The sequence below is a fragment of the Micropterus salmoides genome, unplaced genomic scaffold (assembly GCF_014851395.1).
Source record: "Micropterus salmoides isolate LMB-PRFRI ecotype aquatic unplaced genomic scaffold, ASM1485139v1 Ms_hic_scaffold_14, whole genome shotgun sequence".
In the NCBI taxonomy this organism is placed as follows: Eukaryota; Metazoa; Chordata; class Actinopteri; order Centrarchiformes; family Centrarchidae; genus Micropterus; species Micropterus salmoides.
Window position 1 is genome coordinate 29825553 of NW_024040485.1, and position 19610 is coordinate 29845162.

Consider the following 19610-nt stretch of genomic DNA (forward strand, 5'->3'; position numbering starts at 1 on the left):
TATTTTTAAAATGAAGAATAAAGGTTGCTGATGATAAGAAAATGATTCTGGTTACCTTTGCTCATGTATGCATGTTGGTAGAATGAGTGAATGTGGGCCTTTGTTTCATATGACATCCCAGAGGATTTACATGATTACACCTAGTATATTGTTATATTGTGTATGGTTTAGTCATACAAAAGGAAACTTCAGGGGTTAAGGGATTTTAATTTTGCTCAACATACATGCAGAAAATTATGTCAAATGTAATTTGTTAACAAATATGCCCCTGAAAACAAATTTAAAATGTCATAATCATATCTTAACCTTTGCACACATTTATATACACTTCCTACTCATCCTGGAAAACAGCTGATCAATTTTCCAGACATGGAAAAAACTTGGAAAAGGAGAAGAAAAAGTCAAATGTCCAGGAAAATTATGTTGTGGCACACACCCCCACATGTAGCACAGGCTGGATGACATCAGTTCAAGTTATTGAAACTCACAAATACATATTATCATCAAAAAATAAATATTAGTGACACAAGGTTTGGGTTTCAACTCTAGCAATGTTTTCAAATATGTTGGGTATTGTTGAGAAAATTGCATAAGAATGAAGAGCAGTGAAAACAATGAATGGGAGCCCAGCTGTATGTGAATCAAACACCAGCTAAATACTAACTAACAGCACTTTTTGTACCATTAAACTGAGTTTGGGATGAGGACCACAGGGATTTGAGAAAGCTAAAGTTTAAGAGGATGCTGGGATTTGTTTTAGGTTATTATTTATTGGTGTTCAGGCAGCAGTGGTTAAAATATAATTAATTAATTTTAAGGGTTTTCCAAAAGAAACAAAAAAAAATACAATGTCAATCCATAAAAAAAAAATAAAACACAGCAATAAAACAAGGCCAAATCAACTTGTCGTAATTTCTAAGCATTTAAGAAATTATTTCTTAGATAAGTTATAGCCACAGACAGCATGTCTTTAAAATCAGACTTCTGCAGAGAGGAACATTAGGGCGTGATCCCTGTCTGTCTTACCAGTTAGATCGCCACTGAAAAAGTCCTGGAAAATGATCTCTAGGATAGAGTGACTGTCAGTGACTGTTCTTAAGTTCACTGTGCAGCAGTCTGTATTTCTCATATTACCAGTGGATGTTGCTTCAGGTCTGATAGATGTGTAAGTAGGCGACTATTTAACAAGCACTTCTGCGATAACAACTTACTCTGATGCCTTCAACATTAAAGGTTAAAGTACATCAATGTCAAAATGCATCTGTACATATACGTTGTATTTCTTAGTACTGATACATCCCCTGCAGACAGAAACATCTGTCTGTGTTTCCTAAAGCTATCTAGAAGCAGCAGAGCGGATGATGCCTTCCAGAACATCCACCTGAAAGAAAAGATCCAGAGAGAGACTTTGAGTTGTTGGTCATGTGAGCCGACGTCCCATCAGGTACCCGTGGTACTGACCGACTGCGGAAAGAAGCTTCTAAACTGCATCACATGCCCCCCAGCTAATGCACATTAAGTCAGACAGCAGGAGGTCAATAAGGCTTTTATAGCAAGTTCAATAAAAGCTTCTCCAATGCACAAAAACTGTGTCAGAAATATATTGTCCTGACTGAACAGTGACTGGTTGTTTGTGCTGACTAGTTGTTGTTTTTTAGGCTAGGCTACATTTCACGTGATCAGAGAAAGGGTTAATTTACAGCATTGGTCGGCAATAGGCGGGCCCACCAGCAATAATATCTGGCCCGTGGCCATAGCGGCTGGTGCTGATCTCAGTTGTGCTTTAAAATATTATTACTAACATTCAAAGCCCTCGACAATCTGTCTCCTACTTATCTGACTGACCTCATTCAGACCTACACTCCATCTCGTTCCCTGCGGTCTTCCACAACAAGTCTTTTGGCACTACCAACCATCAACCTCAGTACAATGGGTGCTAGAGTCTTCTCCTGTGCTTCACCCAAACTCTGGAACTCTCTCCCACCCACACATCCGTACACTGGACTCTATTACAAAATTCAAAACTGATCTTTTTGAACTACATTACATTTACATTTACTCATTCGGCAGATGCTTTTATCCAAATCGACTTACATTCGAGGAACAACATACAATCATTAACAGAGCATCAACTACAGATCTACAACTGACAATACATACTAGTAAGAGCAGCAATAAATACTAGTAAGAGCTCACAGTACACATCACATCAATGGGGAAGATACCTAAGGAAGGAAGTAAGAGTCAACAAAAAGTGCAATCAATACAAGATCATTGTAGGGGATAGAAGAAGAAGAGCACAGGAAGTGCATGTTAGAGGTGTTATAAGAGGAAGTGTTCTCAGAAGAGATGAGTTTTCAAGAGCTTCTTGAAGTTAGAGAGGGACGCCCCTGCTCTGATGGCGTGTGGTAGCTCGTTCCACCATCGTGGTGTCACAGATGAGAATAGCTGGGACTGGGATTGCTTTGTGTGAAGGGATGGCAGAGCCAGGCGGCGTTCGTTGGAGGAGCGTAGCGGCCGAGAAGGAACGTAAGTTTGTATTATTGAGTTTAGGTAGATGGGTGTAGACCCAGTAGTCACTCTGTATGCAAGCATTAGTGACTTGAATTTGATTCTGGAGGCCACGGAGACCCGGTGGAGGTCACTGAGTAATGGAGTGACATGAGTCCTTTTGGGCTGATCAAAAACCAGACGTGCTGCTGCGTTCTGAACTATTTGTAAGGGTTTCACCGCACAAGCTGGAAGACCTGCTAGGAGGGCATTGCAATAGTTGAGGCAAGATATAACCATGGCCTGTACCAGAAGCTGGGTGGCGTACTGAGTGAAGTAGGGCCTGATTTTCCTTATGTTGTATAGAGCAAAGCAGCATGAGCGAGAGACAGCAGCAACATGGTCTGAAAAGGACAGCTGGTCATCAATCCTGACACCTAAGTTTCTCACCACCTTGGTTGGAGTGATGGTTCAGTCTTAGAGTGGTTTAGTTGAAGGTGGCAATCCTTCATCCATGCAGATATGTCTGATAGACAGTCCGTGATCCGCGCCGAGACGGTGGGATCGCCTGGCGGGAAGGATAGGTAGAGTTGCGTGTCGTCTGCGTAGCAGTGGTAAGAAAAGCTGTGCGAGCGAATGATCGGCCCCAGTCAGGTGGTGTAAATTGAGAAGAGAAGGGGCCCTAGAACTAGCATGCTCACTGTAATAATGTACTACACTGATTCCCGGACTGTTGATGTTTCAAATTTTATTTACCTTTCGTTTTTATATTTTTACTTGCAGCACACTACTACACACTACTTTATGTTGTGTTTAATTGAGAGCTTTAACTTCGAAAAGTTCTGAAGAAAAAAAAAAAAAAATGAGTCTCTGGCTCAAGCCGTCAGTAAACGTGAGATCGGATTCCCCTGAATGAGAAAAGCAGCAAATGAGGATTGAACACACAACCCTCCAAACAGGAGTGCTGTGCACCACCAACTGAGCTAATCAGTAAACTTGGGAATATAAATGATCAATTGACGATGTTCTGGCCCGCCATCTAATGACTTGGGAAAAAAATTGGCCCAATGGCAGAATTATATGCCGACCCCTGATTTACAGTGTTGGGCAAGTTACTCAGAATTTTTTATATATTACTAGTTAGTTATTACTCCTTAAAAAACTAATATTACTTATTCGATCTATGTTAACTTTCAAGGACACCGAGACCATTTTACACGCCTTCATCTCATCACGCCTGGATTATTGCAACAGCCTTTTCACCTGTTTAACCCAAAAATCTATTGATCGACTCCAGACTGTCCAGAACTCAGCTGCCAGGCTTTTAACCAGAAGGAATATGACCACATTACCCTTGTTTTAGCTTCATTACACTGGCTCCCAGTATGTTTTAGAATTGACTTTAAAATTTTATTGATCACTTTTAAAGCTCTTCATGGCCTCTCTTCTTGTTATATCTCTGACCTTTTATGACATTAATTTATGATTTGATTTTATTCTATTTATTTTTATAAATATTTTATATTGACTTTTAACATGTGTTTTAGACTTTTAAGTGTTTTCTTGCTTTTATCACGTGTTTGTTTTTATGTTTTATTGCCTTTGCACTTGTCAAAGCACTTTGTAACTTGTTTTTGAATAGTGCTCTATAAATAAAGATTATTATTATTATTATTATTATTATTAATGGGTGGTAAAAGTTAGGTTACTCGTCATGTTACCATACAGTGGTTGTTACGTTATAGCCACTCTCTCCCGACGAGTCCAAGCTGCCGGATCGTCTTCTGTAAGTTTCACGTTGCTGTGCTGCTTCAGGTAACGTCACACTATGTCAGCGCCACTTGGACAAACTACATTGTGTCCCATATAAAGATGTAGGCATCAGAGCTGCTTGAGGTCTCTATTTATTAATACATATTTTTGCTTTATTTCACATTTGTTTTGTCGATTTTAATTCACTGAATCGTGGCCTTTCTGCTCTCAGGGTTTTTACCAGCTGACGGTCGGGCTGGGGTAAGATGCATATAAAAGGTAATGTGATATTTCACCGTATAAGTTCTCCCAGAGCTGTTAAACAATCTTATTTAACTGTTCTGAGTTCTCCATGGGTGTTCAGAGGTTCCCTAAACACTCAGATGTACAGCCAATCACAATCTGCCACTTTATCACACAAACAAACAGCCAATTATGTTATGTGATGTTACCATGCAGGTGCAGGACTCCGAGCAGATCTGGTACCTGCCGGTTTGTCCCTACAGCTGCCTGGCACTACTAGCATTGGCCTAAACGGTCCTTGCCACCTGCCCCTCAGGCTTACCTGGCTGCTGTCTCCCACACTGAGGTTCTTGAGCCGGTAGACAGTCACTTGTCCATCACTGTCTCCTACCAGGACACAGTCTGTCTGCGTGGCAAAAAGGAGGGACTTCATCTTCACACCAGGGGCAGCCGGCTGCACAAGGACTGGGTCCAAGCTGAAGGAGATAAGTGTTTATGGTGGATTCATCAGAGAAACATAACAGGGTTAAAAAGAGTGAGAGAGACCACAATCCCAGACAGATTCTCCCCTTCGTCTGACTCACATGCTTGAATTAAGGTCCCAGATCTCCAGCTGGCCCTCATTAACGGCTCCGAATACTGTGGCCCGCTTTGGGAACCACTTGACGTCGCACACAGCTCTCTGGTTGGAGGTGAAGCCTAATAGGGGGCTGAGGTGGTCCTGCTTCCACAGCTGGATGGTCCAGTCAGAGGAGCAGCTCAGGAAGACATCGGGACTGTGTGGACACCACGCGATGCGGTTCACAGGGCACTGAGGGGCGAGATGTGAACGTTACTGAGGTTCTCTCTGATTTCTCAACTGAGTAGCAGAACACAGACCCACTGAATAACACTAGAAACACGCGGTCACGGAATTTAATTTCAGCATTAAAATGTCATTTTTAAATAAAACATAATTCTGTTGACTCCTGATGATATTATTTCTAGTAGTAACTGAACACTTTGATTAGTTTTCCAATTATTACAGTTAATTAAAGTTTTGTTTCACCAAACAAACATTAAATTGTGGGTATACTTAAGACCTGATGATGAAAGCTCTCCCTGTCCTTTTTTACATCAGTAAAGCCATTTATTTTTTACATTTTGAAACCTGTATTGTCTACACTGTGATGCAGTCTTCTTCTTTATCTCTTCTCTCGGGGCACTGCTGCGTTATACAGCGTCCTGCTGCCACCAGATGTGGATCTGAGTCAGACTGCTTGAAGTCATTTGCTAAACGTAGGCAGCTTTTCAAGTAAATTTTTTTCACATTGGGTGATTTGACATGCAAACCTAACTACAACTGGTGAGGTAAGATTGTTCTAAAAAATAAGCTTTCATGTATGAACTTAACCTCTAGTCAGCAGAAATATTACGTTCCCCACACTGTGCTTGTTGAGTACATGTCTTTCATCAAAACATTGCTGCACATTGCTGCTATTCAAAGACTTCACATGGTACCCGTTAATTCAAAATGACATCTTTTAAACCTGAATTACATTATGTGTGTGATTCAGGGCTCAGTTCAAACAGGATCAAACATAAGTTCTCTCTCGTCGTTAACTACTGTACATATTTTTTCTGAAATAAGGTCCCATGGGCGGGAAGCGGAAGCGAGTGATATAGGCTCTCTATTGATTGCACAACTCTTACTTCTTCCCCTTGGTATTTACAATAGACTGTATATAAAAAGGTATTTACCCCATTGATGCCATACACACTAATGGCTCTTACTCTTGATTTTCCTAATTATCAATATAATAAATGTTTAATATATCGTCAATAAATATTTGGTTTAATTAATTTGAATCACGGAAAAATTAGCCTTTAATTTTTCTATAAAAATTTTATTTTGTTGACTGAAAAAATATTTACTAATCATATTTGTTGAAAAAGATTTTATTATAATAGTTTTGAATGTTCTACCTAAGATTTGTTAAGTGCTTATCACCATATAGAAAAGTTTAAAAACACAATTAGCCATCTGGTTTCTTCAATTTTCACTCAGGAGCAAAAATCAGCCTTTAAACTTTAAAGAAATAACGATTTGACATATATCGTGATAATTGTCGCTATCGAATGACATGAAATGTTTTTATCGTGGTAACATTTTTGGCCATGTCGCCCTGCCCTATATTCATGTTTTACTTGCTTTAAACCAGAGTTATCAGAAGGACTTGAAGGATCATGATGGACTTACAAAATGTTTCCTGTAAGTGTCCACAAACTGCTGACTGTTGGAACACAAGCACTTGTGGATGAGACCTTCCCATGTGCCCACCAAGTAGATGCTTGAATCCTGGAGGAATAATGCAGAGGAGACGTGTGATCCATGATTACAGTGGAGGAAACAATTCCACAAAATGAACAATCTTAAACTGTTCATTGTACAGAAAAAGGCTGTTTTAAAGCCACAGACTACGTTAGTGATACTTACTGTTGGATGGAAGTCAAAGCACAGACCCGGGATCAGTGCTGACAGAACACTTTCCGTCCTGTTCCCTCCAGCCTTCTTTGCTGTGTTACGAATCTTCTTGAGCTTCATCAGGTCTATGGCAAGAGACGCACAACTGGTTTGAAAACAATATGCCTCATTTGTTTGAATTATTTGTTACAAACAAAGACATCAATTCAACATGAGCACGTTGGGGGGGGCTGTGGCTCAGGAGGTAGAGCGGGTTGCGGCTCCTCCAGGCTGCACGTCGAAGTGTCCTTGGGCAATTACATTCACGTTCTCATAGCATTTTCAAATACTAAATGTGTGAGTTTGATTTTGTCTTGCTTTTGCAGTTCAAACATGACAAAAATGGTAAAAATAAATAAATCAAATCAGAATTAAATCAGACAGAATTTCTCGTTGGTCAATTGGTGCAGGTCACTCAACCTTAGGAACAAAAATAGATTGCAAAGCATCATCAAAGTGTGCCGGAAAACTGCAGGCACAAGTTTGAAGAAGGCCCGTTCAATTCTGGCTGATTCTAGCCATTCTCTGTTTGAGAAGTTTAGGTTGCTTCCTCCGGGCCGTAGATGCAGAACGCCAACATGCAGGACAAACACATTTAGGAATTCGTTTGTCCCAGCTGCCATTGGGGTTTCAAATGATTCACTGAAATTCCATTCAATTGTTTTATTGCTTTTACTTTAACTGTGGTCTTTTTAACGTAGTGCATTTCTTTTGCCTATTTTGATATTGCTTGTTTGTGAGTCATAGTTGATAGTTTTGTGTTGACAGCTGTCTGTACAACAAATTGCCCCTCGGGGACAATAAAGAGTTCCTTGATCCTTGAATTGCTGTTGACTACATGTTGTTTCCCTGTCCTTTAAACAGTTCACAGGGCTTTTAAATGAACTGTTATAGAGAACTTTTTCTTTCCACAAACTTTGTTAATGGGGTGCATTGCAGTTCTGATTACTTCTGAATGTATCTATGCTCTTACAGTCTTTTTAACTATGCATGTTGAGCTGAAGTAAAACAGTAAAACCACCACTTGTTGCTGAGTACTGTACCTATACAGTCGAGTCCATTGTTGCAGACAAACCACTTGCTGATCCTGCCATCTGCAGCCACAGAAAAGAGAGCTTCTACATTCTCCTCTCCTGTTAAACTCAACGCTTGTTGGATCCACCTGAGCTGCCACACTGGACCCAAGTGCTTGTTGGGGCTTTCACTGCACACACAAAGCAGTAAAGAGCAAGAACGTGAGCAGTAACAGTAACTGTTATTTGTGTGTGATGTAAGTAAGAGTCCTCACCTGCTGCTGACGACACAGGATCGGTTGTCTCGACTCTGCACACTGTACATAGCGATGCTGCCATCTTGCATCCCCACAGCCAGCTGACTCGGGTTGTTGGATGAGAAATCCAGGGAAGTGACGGCGCTGTCACAGTGGATGATACGCTCAGGCCACTGCAGAAGGGACACATGACAACATCTGGGATGGTCACATGGCTCGCCCACATTAACTAAATCCTAAGCATAATCGAGTAGCGTCAGTCTATAATAAACTTATGACTTGTGATATTAAACCACTCCCAGTAATAAGAAGTTGGGAAAAAGATTTTCTTCATTTTGATTGGAATTGGCCGAAGGTTTGGAACACAATCTTTTCTAAAAACCTTGCTCATCAGATAATTCACTACAAATTTGTTCATAGATTATTTTTCACGCCAGAACGCTGATTTAAAATTGATTACTAGTGACCTATGTATCAAATGTTCTGGCTCAGTCAGAGGAGATTATTGACATATGTTCTGGGCCTACCATCAACACCTTTTAGGAACATATCAATACAACAGTTGGAATTAACATTGCTAAGGTCTTCCCCTGCTGTCCTGCTCTTTTTGGGTACAACCCAAACTTTTTGGTATCTTTCCAGGAGAAACACTGCCTCTACAGCTGCTTGAAATGTTGAAATGTTAACTGCCAATGAGGCTGAAGTTGATACTGTGAGCAGTTGGTTTAAAGCAACAGATGAAATACAGGCGAATATGCAAACCTAATCTTCAGCCTTGCTTTTTTTCTTTACATCTGCATAAATAACACTTTCTATTTAGTACTGTGGGCCATAACAGGTAATATAGGTATTTGTATCTGTAAGTTTGCCTGTGTGTATTTGTAATTAGGAAGTTTGGATCATAATCTCTGCCTTCATGGTTCTTTTTTTAAATTTTAGTAGAGTAAAATGTGGAGTAACGATTACATTTTTAGGTTTGGTCCAGGATATCCTGCGCATTAGTATGGACTCACAATACTCTTTAATCATTTGGAGGACTCCTGAGCAGATATTTAAGATCAAATAAAACAACCCTGTGGTGTTCATTATTTATTTATGTATGTATGTAGCCTATGTATTAATTTCCTTTGTCCCTGAATGGATATTAATATGTGCCTGGTGATTTACAATAATGTTTTGTTTCTTGTCAAATATTTGATCACAAAAAAGCATCTGAGGATTAAGCTTGGGAAGGTAAATAAATGTTAAAACAAAGTCATACCGTGGGGTTTTTGAGAGACCAGCAGCACACCAGACCTGGTTTCTGGTTATTTAAGTCGAACTCACCATAGCCCACGGCCAGGAGGTCCTAGCAAAGCAGAGCACAAACAGGTATGCCTTGGTGAAGTAACACACATTTGACTTAATCACATATGTTACCATCAACGGATGAACAATTAATCAAAATCTTATCAAATCGCAATAAAGCCTACTGCAATTTTCAATATTTGTTAAAGGCAATATGTGTGTCAAAATAGCATTTATTTTTATAAATTAAATATTTTTGTCACATCATATAATACAGACTTAAGAAAACATCTTTCTTTGGTACAAATGACTCAATATTGATTTAAATATGTTTTTCAATTAAAATGAGTGAATAATTATGTAAAAATTATCAGTTAAAATAATCGCAATTAAGTATGTTTACAAAATCGTTCAGGCCCTATTCTTCATCTATTCATAACTTTTTCATTTTGATTGCCCGTGCTGATATTTTATTATGTTGGTCTATTCTGAACACACGACATCCATTGCATGAATGTCTGTCCTGGGAAAGGGGACCCCTCCTCGGCTGCTTTCCCTGGGTTCAAAAGTGTCGTAACTTTTCAACAACTGTTGGGATGCCTGTTGATTTAAGATATGAAGTAACATTTCTCTTCTTCATGACTGCAGGTGATGTTTGTTTAGCAAGCAGGGAATCCTCGTCTGATCCCACAGCATACTTTAATTTCCCCTTCGCGGGGTTTGTTAAATTTCCCATAAAAAAATGGTCTCCTAATAATTTTACAAACCACATGCTGCATAACGTTACTTTACATTACAGTGTGGCTCCAAACATATATGAAGTCATTAGCAGGGCCACGCCTCAACCACACCTCTTATCACTTACGTATCCTGTCCACCCTCACTCTCCCTTCCTCTGCCCAGCACTACTTTCTCTTCCCCCTTCTGCTCCACACTGAATCTCTTCCCCTCTAAGCCATCCTAGACCGGCCTAAACAGACAACTTCCTCTCCCACGTTCTTCCTCATCCATTCACCCTTCCTCCGCATCCTATGCTACAGGTGTGTCTGTGTTACCGGGTTCTTCTTGTTCCAGACCATGCTGCTGATGCTGCGTCCTCTGCTGAGCTCACAGCTGAAAGCCCAGAGACACTCCAGGGCTGGCGATCGAGGTCTCTCTGTCTCCCTCTGCTCCAGCACTGGACTGTCTGGATCTGACACAGTTATTACATTTATACTGACTGTTTCATTTATTTATCCATTAGTGTGCATTAACTCTCTGAGCTCACCCGTGACCGTCTTGAGGCCAAAGTGAACAAAATGCAGCCCATGTGATAATGAGCTGAGTTTACCTTCCAGCGTGGGCAGCTCTCTGAAAGCAGCCAGCTTGGGTTGGAAGGTGTTTCCCACTACGCTCCTCTCCATTACTAGTAAAGAATGTTGGAATTTCTCCGACAGCATGATCAGCGGCAGGTTTGACTCAGAGCTTAAACTGTTCCCAAACGCTTCCACTTCTTTCAGTGAGCTAGCAGCACTGGCTGAATAGAGAAACAGAGAAGAGGAAATTTGTATGCAAGTTATTGCAAAACAATCCTGAATTAAGAATAAAACAATTTTTAATCAGTGAGAAGTCAGATTACTTCAGTCAGCCAGTGGTCTCTTCATTTTCTCTGCACAGTATCTATGAAGTCGTGTTCATTTATCCACCACCCACAAACATTAGAGTATTATTGGCTTTTTAAAGTGTAATTACACTCAATAAAACCCGGACTAAAGCTGATTATCCCCCCAGTGTCCTTCATTGTTACCTGTACTGGCTGTGCTGCCCACTGACACGCTCCTCTCTGCACCTCTGCCGGTGTCCACACCAGCCTCCGGATGCTCAGGCCTCTCTGGTTCGGGGCCGCACTCTGTGTGGTCCTGCTCAGGGCTGATCAAAGTGTTATACATGTCCCAGGTGGTCACAGTCGTGGCTGTGGACATGGAAACATTTGAAAAAGACCAGCCACTTTCAAAAGCTGAACACCATTTATGTAACTAGCCAAGCGGCCAAAAGAAAATTCAGTAACTGCGGCTTTATTAGGATCGTAACCTGAGTCCGCCGTGACTATGCTGTCGCTCTGGACCTGCTTGTTTTTAGATGCTCCATTCAATGTCTGCGTTGATCGATCCACGTACTTATCATTGCCCATTCGGTTCCTGTAAATCTCAGCATACCGGTTGTTTCTCTCTCTGTGAAAACAAGGTGAGGGTGACACCAGCTTGTTAAAACCAAAGATATAGATTTTATCCACAGTCACTAGGGCTTGGGGAAAAAAAAATCAATACAGCATAGTATCTCTATACTTTCCGTGGCAATACTGTATTGATACACGGACGTCAAGTATTGATCTTTTATTATAAAAATTGCACGTGAGAATTTAACTTTTTGGCACTAGAACAATACAATCTACTGCTTTTTCAGCCCACTAGAAAACTCAACAGCACCATCTAACAGACTAAACAAGTGAGATGAACAAAAAGAGAAATGTATCTTTTTAGATAAAACAGATGTTGACAAAGTTGGGGTCATGATTTGAAGTTGGACCGGTCCAGTAGACATTTCAATCTCTGTCTGTTTTTGCAGATCAGAAGGATTAATGGTGCGTTCGCATTTTTCTCGGATGGTCCCATTTCCCGAGTTATGAAGTCGTTGTTCCAACTTTGGTGTGTCCGTGTGCTTTTAAGTCGTAATGTGGAAACAACATGGACGGTGTTACAAAGATGTGTTGGACAGTCATTGTCATCCAAGTGTGCTGAAACAGTTTTCTATTACAAGGTGATTTTTGTCCCAGAATTGTTACTGCACCAGTACTGAACAGTCCTGAAACTACTCAAATATAGCTTGTACTGCAAATACTACTAATAAATAACTTCCTAACTAATCTAGCTCACTCTACAAGGACAGCAAACTAACTAACTTCGCACCATTAATTTAAACGTTTCTAACAATTCTGATTATTCAGACACCACATATAGGTGAAGCTTGAAAAATGTGCATATCGTGCAAAAGTTCATTTATTTCAACTTAAAAGGTGAAACTAATATATTATATAGACTCATTACATGCAAAGTGAGATATTTCAAGCCTTTTTTTTATATAATTTTAATGATTATTGCATAGAGCTTATGAAAACCCCAAATTCAAAATCTCAGAAAATTTGAATATTACATGAAATCACTAAAAAAAAAATTTAATAAAAAGGATTTTAAATACAGAAATGTCAGCCCTCTGAAAAGTATAATCATGCATCATGTATATGTACTCAGTACTTGGTTTGGGCCCCTTTTGCATGAATTACTGCCTCAGTGCAGCGTGGCATGGATGCCATCAGCCTGTGGCACAGCTGAGGTGTTATGGAAGACCAGGATGCTTCAACAGCGGCCTTCAGCTCTTCTGCATTGTTCGGTCTCATGTCTTTCATCTTTCTCTTGGCGATGCCCCATAGATTCTCTATGGGGTTCAGGTCAGGCCAGTTTGCTAGCCAATCAAGCGCAGTAATCCCATGGTCATTGAACCAGGTTTTGATACTTTTGGCAGTGTGGGCAGGTGCCAAGTCCTGCTGGAAAATGAAGTCAGCATCTCCATAAAGCTCGTCTGCTGAAGGAAGCATAAAGTGCTCTAAAATGTCCTGGTGGACGGCTGCGCTGACTCTGGACTTAATAAAGCACAGTGGACCAACACCAGCAGATGACATGGCTCCCCAAACCAACACAGACTGTGGAAACTTCACACTGGACTTCAAGCATCTTGGATTGTGCCTCTCCATTCTTCCTCCAGACTCTGGGACCTTGGTTTCCTTGTGAAGCTCCCCCACACATTTGAAAGGCCTTTTCCTGACAATCCTCTCCAGGCTACGGTCATCCCTGCTGCTTGTGCACCTTTTTCTTCCACACTTTTCCCTTCCACTTAACTTTCTACTAATGTGCCTTGATACAGCACTTTGAGAACATCCAACTTCTTTTGTAATTAATTTTTGAGGCTTTCCCTCCTTGTGGAGGGTGTCAATGATGGTTTTCTGCACAGCTGTCAGGTCAGCAGTCTTCCCCTTGATTGTGAATTCCACTGAACCAGACTGAGAGACCAATTAAAGGCTCAGGAACCCTTTGCAGGTGTTTTGGATTAATTAGTTGATTAGAGTGGGACACTTTGAGCCTACAATACTGAACCTTTTCACAATATTCTAATTTTCTGAGATTTTGAATTTGAGGTTTTCATATGCTGTACGCAATAATCATCAAACTTATATCAAATAAAGGCTTGAAATATCTCACTTTGCGTGTAATGAGTCTATATAATATATTAGTTTCACCTTTTAAGTAGAATTACTGAAATAAATTAACTTTTGCACAATATGCAAATTTTTCGAGTTTCACCTGTAAACGCACAGTGTGAGTGGTCTGAGTAGAGGACCTCACTCACACGATAGCTTCTGCGTCATCAGCATCCACTGACACAGAGGTGCTGGGTAAATCCAGCAGTGAGATGCTGTCTGTCTCAGACACGTAGACGTCTATGACCTCTTTCAGCATGTCCTCCGTCACGTGTTCTTTCACAGTGCCTCCTTTCCTCTGCACGTCTGGCAGGAAACAAAAATACATTTTTACAAAATATTATTATATACACAAGATACGTTAGAGCTGCTACAGAGAACTGACATTCAATCACAATAAAATGCTGTAGGTGTAACTGTACTTTGCTGCATTTAATTTAAATTAACTTGTCGTGTGTAGATGGAGCTCAGACAATGAATTAAAAGTAATAAACAATAGAACAAAACTTATATATGTATGGAAACCTGAAAAGTTGATGGGCATGTCCCGTTTGGAAAATGTATCCTCAATCTCCTCATTCACTGATTCTATTGTAGACTGGCTGGAAATTCTGCTGCTTCCTAATATTGACCTGCAAAACCATGTCAACAGTCCATTTTTAGAAGGTGAAACTGTGTGGCACCTGCACAAAAAGCGATGTCAAACACTGTTATTATACATGACACAACGTCTTAGTGCTTTCTAAGACATGTGGCTACAAATCACATTTTATGTGCATAAAAGGTTAAATGACTATTTTCTTGCCCCACATCATTTCTATTATAAATAAATCATTCAGTCCTCTATGTATAGGTGATTTAGTTAAATTGCATTTAACAAAGTGGCCTGAACAATCATATATTATTATTATTATTATTATTATACAGTTTTCCTGAAGTCAACTAATGCCATGTCAGATCAGCTCCAGCTGTTTGCCAGCCCTGGTACCTGGAGAAAGGCATAGCGAAGCTCCCGGTGACTGTTATCTGGTCTGATGCTGATCCAGCAGAGATTTCATCCAGAAAGAACCTGCAGTTGGCTTTGTTCTGCACAGCTGTTGGATCTGCCCGGTACAGCGGCTGAGGAGTGACGTCATTGTCTTCTTCATCAAACACCTGCAGACAGGGGAACAATGAGCCGCCTCGCTACAATATCACTGAAGGAAGAAGGCAGATTATTCATTGATTTGATTATTTTTGATTTAATAGATATTAAAATATCTCAAGATATGAGTGAGTCCTATTTCAATAACTTGGACTAACTAATGTGACTGAGAGGAAATTAGTTTTGCTTTAATAATGTAAGGACTATTCTGATCCACGCTCCAAACCAAGTGATGCCGGTAGATAGAAGAAATGGTCCTGGTGTATTTCAATGTATATTACAGTATTTTTTTTTCCAATTGCTAACAAGCATCTGACAATACTGAAGCCACTTTTTCAAAACGCTTCATACAGTCTGCATTACCAATATGCATCTTGGCCAACAGTTAATCTCACCTCCAAAACGTCACTCCAAACCACCAAAACACTTCATACATGTCTCAAAATAAACTCGTTGGACCAAAACACTGTCTCACTCTGAAAGCACACACTGTCACTCATAACACTAAAAACACTAATAACAGGGAGCATTATACATAAATTATGAACTTTTGATTAATATTTCACATAAATCCGTATATAATTATAGAATAAATAATAATATATTTTCACATTAAGGACTAAAGTATATGTAATAAGAATGAATCAGAAATGCAGCAATTTGCTTCAACATCCTTTATTTGTTCTATAACATTGGGCATGATAATTTACTTGATAAGGGGCCCATAGATAATGCTTCTGTACAGGGCCAGATTTATGTGCGATGCCCCTGGACGTAAACATAAATGTTCTGCTAACTTTTCTCTAAATTTCAGTCTGGTTTCTGCAGAAATGCAGGCCATTTGCCAGCATCAAAAACACCCTGTAAATTGATGCTTTAATCCAGACTTTATCGTAAGCCTTACTGAATTTGTAAGGTTTTTATTTGTACTCCTGGAAAATGATAAAAATGTTGTTGTTGCATTGTATGTTTGTGCAGACATTGTTAATAAACAATAAAAAGAATGAGGGGAAAAAAACAAGTTGTGAAGTCGGAAGTTCCGAGCTGTCTGGAACGCAGCATAAGATCCACGGCGTGGGTAGAACCAGAGTAGAACCCGAGTAGAACTCACCCGAACAGCTGGTCTGGGAGTCTGCAGGACGCTCTTCTCCAGAAGTCTGCTGCCACCGCCGAGGCTGAAACTTTTCCTGCTCGGGGAGCAAACTGCGCTGTTTGTGCGTCTCGTGCTTTGGTTGACTCCATGTAAACCGGACACTGAAATGTTTACTGCTCGAGAGGAGCTAAGAGACAGCAAACATAATAAATTAGCACAACAGAATCAGCATGACTCCAGTTTCTTTGACAAAACAAAACATAAATGTGCACTTACGGCCTCAGCACCCGAGCCCGTCTCATCTGTCTTCCCTCGTTTGCCACAGACATTGTTGTTGTTGATGATGGTTTTCTTACTAAGTTGCCATGGCACCGTGACTCCCAGCGCCCCTGCTGGACAGTCCACATTATTAAACCTGTCATGCATGAATTAAAAACTACGCCTGTAAACTTATTTTGTCAACATATTTAATTTTGCACTGCAGACTCTGCAGAGGACACCATGCATCAACGGCATAAAAGTGATTTGATGAAACTCAGTATGAGTCCAAAAAACTATATGTTTTTAATATATTTACTAACTGCAAGTAGTATTATTCAAGTGTATCATAATTTTAAATAAAACACACAAAATAAGTCAGAACATATCGTTAACGTCCTCTGGAGTGAACAGATGGATTCAGTCACAGAACAAAAAGTAAAATAAATATATCATTAAAATCTGGTTTAAAGTATTTCTAACATCTTATTCTGTTGAAAAAATAGTTTTTTTGTACTGTTTTAGTTTGCTGATAAATGATTGTACAGTTATTGCTGAGGTACTTGGAACATCTACTCTTCCCTCCCCTATTTTGGATTTACACTCACCTAAAGGATTATTAGGAACACCATACTAATACTGTGTTTGACCCCCTTTCGCTTCAGAACTGCCTTAATTCTACGTGGCATTGATTCAACAAGGTGCTGAAAGCATTCTTTAGAAATGTTGGCCCATATTGATGGATAGCATCTTGCAGTTGATGGAGATTTGTGGGATGCACATCCAGGGCACGAAGCTCCCGTTCCACCACATCCCACAGATGCTCTATTGGGTTGAGATCTGGTGACTGTGGGGGCCATTTTAGTACAGTGAACTCATTGTCATGTTCAAGAAACCAATTTGAAATGATTGGAGCTTTGTGACATGGTGCATTATCCTGCTGGAAGTAGCCATCAGAGGATGGTACATGGTGGCCATAAAGGGATGGACATGGTCAGAAACAATGCTCAGGTAGGCCGCGGCATTTAAACGATGCCCAATTGGCACTAAGGGGCCTAAAGTGTGCCAAGAAAACATCCCCCACACCATTACACCACCACCACCAGCCTGCACAGTGGTAACAAGGCATGATGGATCCATGTTCTCATTCTGTTTACGCCAAATTCTGACTCTACCATCTGAATGTCTCAACAGAAATCGAGACTCATCAGACCAGGCAACATTTTTCCAGTCTTCAACTGTCCAATTTTGGTGAGCTCTTGCAAATTGTAGCCTCTTTTTTCCTATTTGTAGTGGAGATGAGTGGTACCCGGTGGGGTCTTCTGCTGTTGTAGCCCATCCGCCTCAAGGTTGTGCGTGTTGTGGCTTCACAAATGCTTTGCCGCATACCTCGGTTGTAACGAGCGGTTATTTCAGTCAAAGTTGCTCTTCTATCAGCTTGAATCAGTCGGCCCATTCTCCTCTGACCTCTAGCATCAATGAGGCATTTTCACCCACAGGACTGCCGCATACTGGATGTTTTCCCCTTTTCACACCGTTCTTTGTAAACCCTAGAAATGGTTGTGCGTGAAAATCCCAGTAACTGAGCAGATTGTGAAATACTCAGACCGGCCCGTCTGGCACCAACAACCATGCCACGCTCAAAATTGCTTAAATCACCTTTCTTTCCCACTCTGACATTCAGTTTGGAGTTCAGGAGATTGTCTTGACCAGGACCACACCCCTAAATGCATTGAAGCAACTGCCATGTGATTGGTTGATTAGATAATTGCACTAATGAGAAATTGAACAGGTGTTCCTAATAATCCTTTAGGTGAGTGTATGATGCAGTAAAATCAAATCAAAATGACATAAGATGTAAAAGATAATAATCAATTGTAGATAACGCTTTTGGGATCCGTCACATGGCGGCTGGTACTATGACTTAAACAGCTAAAAATGGCTTCCAAGTATTTGTCCATCTATGAATGAAAGGGTTAATGTTTGTTTTTCATTGAAACATTATGGTTACCAACTTTTACTTGTTACACTTCTAAAAGAAAGAGAGAAATTACTTGTTATATCAGCAACTAGGAGGCAAATCAAAGTGACATTTATATTGTCAGCCTGATCTGATCCAATATTAGGAATCAGTTTTTATGATCATGGCCCCGTGTGTTCACTTTGCTCACTCAGCTGTTGCCGTATCTAGACTGGAGATAAAATGACATTAAAGTGTTTTCCAGCCCGACGGTGTTGGGATCTTTAAAATATAGAAAACTTAAGACATGCAGGAATGAACCTCTCAGGATTGCTCTCTCTCTGTCTCTCAATTTATTTATTCAGTTCGATATGCTTAATTGGCATGAATGTTTAGGTTCAACAATGTTGCCAAAGCAGAAAGTCACAATAATATATATGCTGCTAAACAAATAGAAAAAACAAATAGAAAAAAACAAACTAAAAACCAAACATATCTTATCTGAAATAATTATTTATTAATAATATTGCAGTTATTTTATTATATAATATATTTATCATAAATATCAAATATTTTAAAATGAAATGTATTTAATTCAAGTATAATCTTGAACAATTTATTTTATAATAATAAATGAATACATACATTGTGTGAAATTAACATAAAATTTAATTGTTTTTTTTTAATAATAAATAATTAGTCGCTTTAAGTGAAAAGACGTTGATCTTTCCAAGCTGTACCTGGCAATGGCCACAAAATGTTTAGTTTAGGAGATATTTACTTCCAAAGTGAAGGGTTTTACAGATTTGTGGAGATAATAATGAGATAATGGTCATTTAGCTGACGCAAAGCGACAACTGCTGATATACTTCAGAGGTCGCCCACCTTTGGAGCAACCAGGGTTCAAATGTCTTGCTCAGGGGCACAATTGTGAATGTGTGCTAGTGGGAATCGAACCTGGGTCTCTGATCCATAGGTGTCATTTACTCTGGGTACACCGGGGACATGTCTCTACCACTTTTTGAAATGGCTGATTTTGCATTTCTTACAAATATTCTGAAAAACAGCACCAAGAAATGTTAACTAACAAATGAAAATGCTTTGAGAAAGGTTTATTTGAACAACAAGAAAACATGCAATGCAATTTAGTTTTCCCTCATAAAAAAACAGACATTTCCACTGTAAATTGGAGCAGAAAAGTTCTCCAGAACGCAGGAAATTACGAGTTTAATGCTCAAAATCTTCTGTGGGAGGACCCCCAGACCCCCTCATTTCAGCATCTAAATACTGTTAAAAAATCTTCTTGTCTTGTTCTTGTG

At 39.9% G+C, this 19610-nt stretch overlaps 1 protein-coding gene across 1 annotated transcript; it reads right to left on the minus strand.

Moving 5' to 3' along the window:
• Positions 1–190: 190 nt before the first annotated feature.
• LOC119902616 (dynein intermediate chain 4, axonemal-like) lies at positions 191–16458 on the minus strand. The gene is made up of 17 exons (XM_038718942.1): positions 16350–16458; positions 16092–16260; positions 14825–14991; positions 14362–14468; positions 13986–14142; positions 11616–11755; positions 11332–11496; positions 10876–11061; positions 10601–10737; positions 9520–9606; positions 8277–8431; positions 8032–8192; positions 6962–7074; positions 6725–6823; positions 5070–5296; positions 4808–4961; positions 191–1381 (listed from the first exon to the last, which is right to left on the minus strand). Exons 1-17 carry the CDS (start codon positions 16400–16402, stop codon positions 1337–1339), a joined length of 2322 nt encoding a protein of 773 aa, XP_038574870.1. The 5' UTR covers positions 16403–16458; the 3' UTR covers positions 191–1336.
• Positions 16459–19610: the final 3152 nt, after the last annotated feature.

Excerpts from the sequence above, each read along its gene's own strand:
- LOC119902616 (XM_038718942.1), bottom strand. The coding sequence starts at position 16,402 with ATGTCTGTGGCAAACGAGGGAAGACAGATGAGACGGGCTCGGGTGCTG. Across the intron at positions 14,143-14,361 it reads CATGCCCATCAACTTTTCAG|ACGTGCAGAGGAAAGGAGGC; the intron begins GTTTCCATACAT and ends GTTTCCTGCCAG. Across the intron at positions 11,497-11,615 it reads CATAGTCACGGCGGACTCAG|CCACGACTGTGACCACCTGG; the intron begins GTTACGATCCTA and ends CCATGTCCACAG.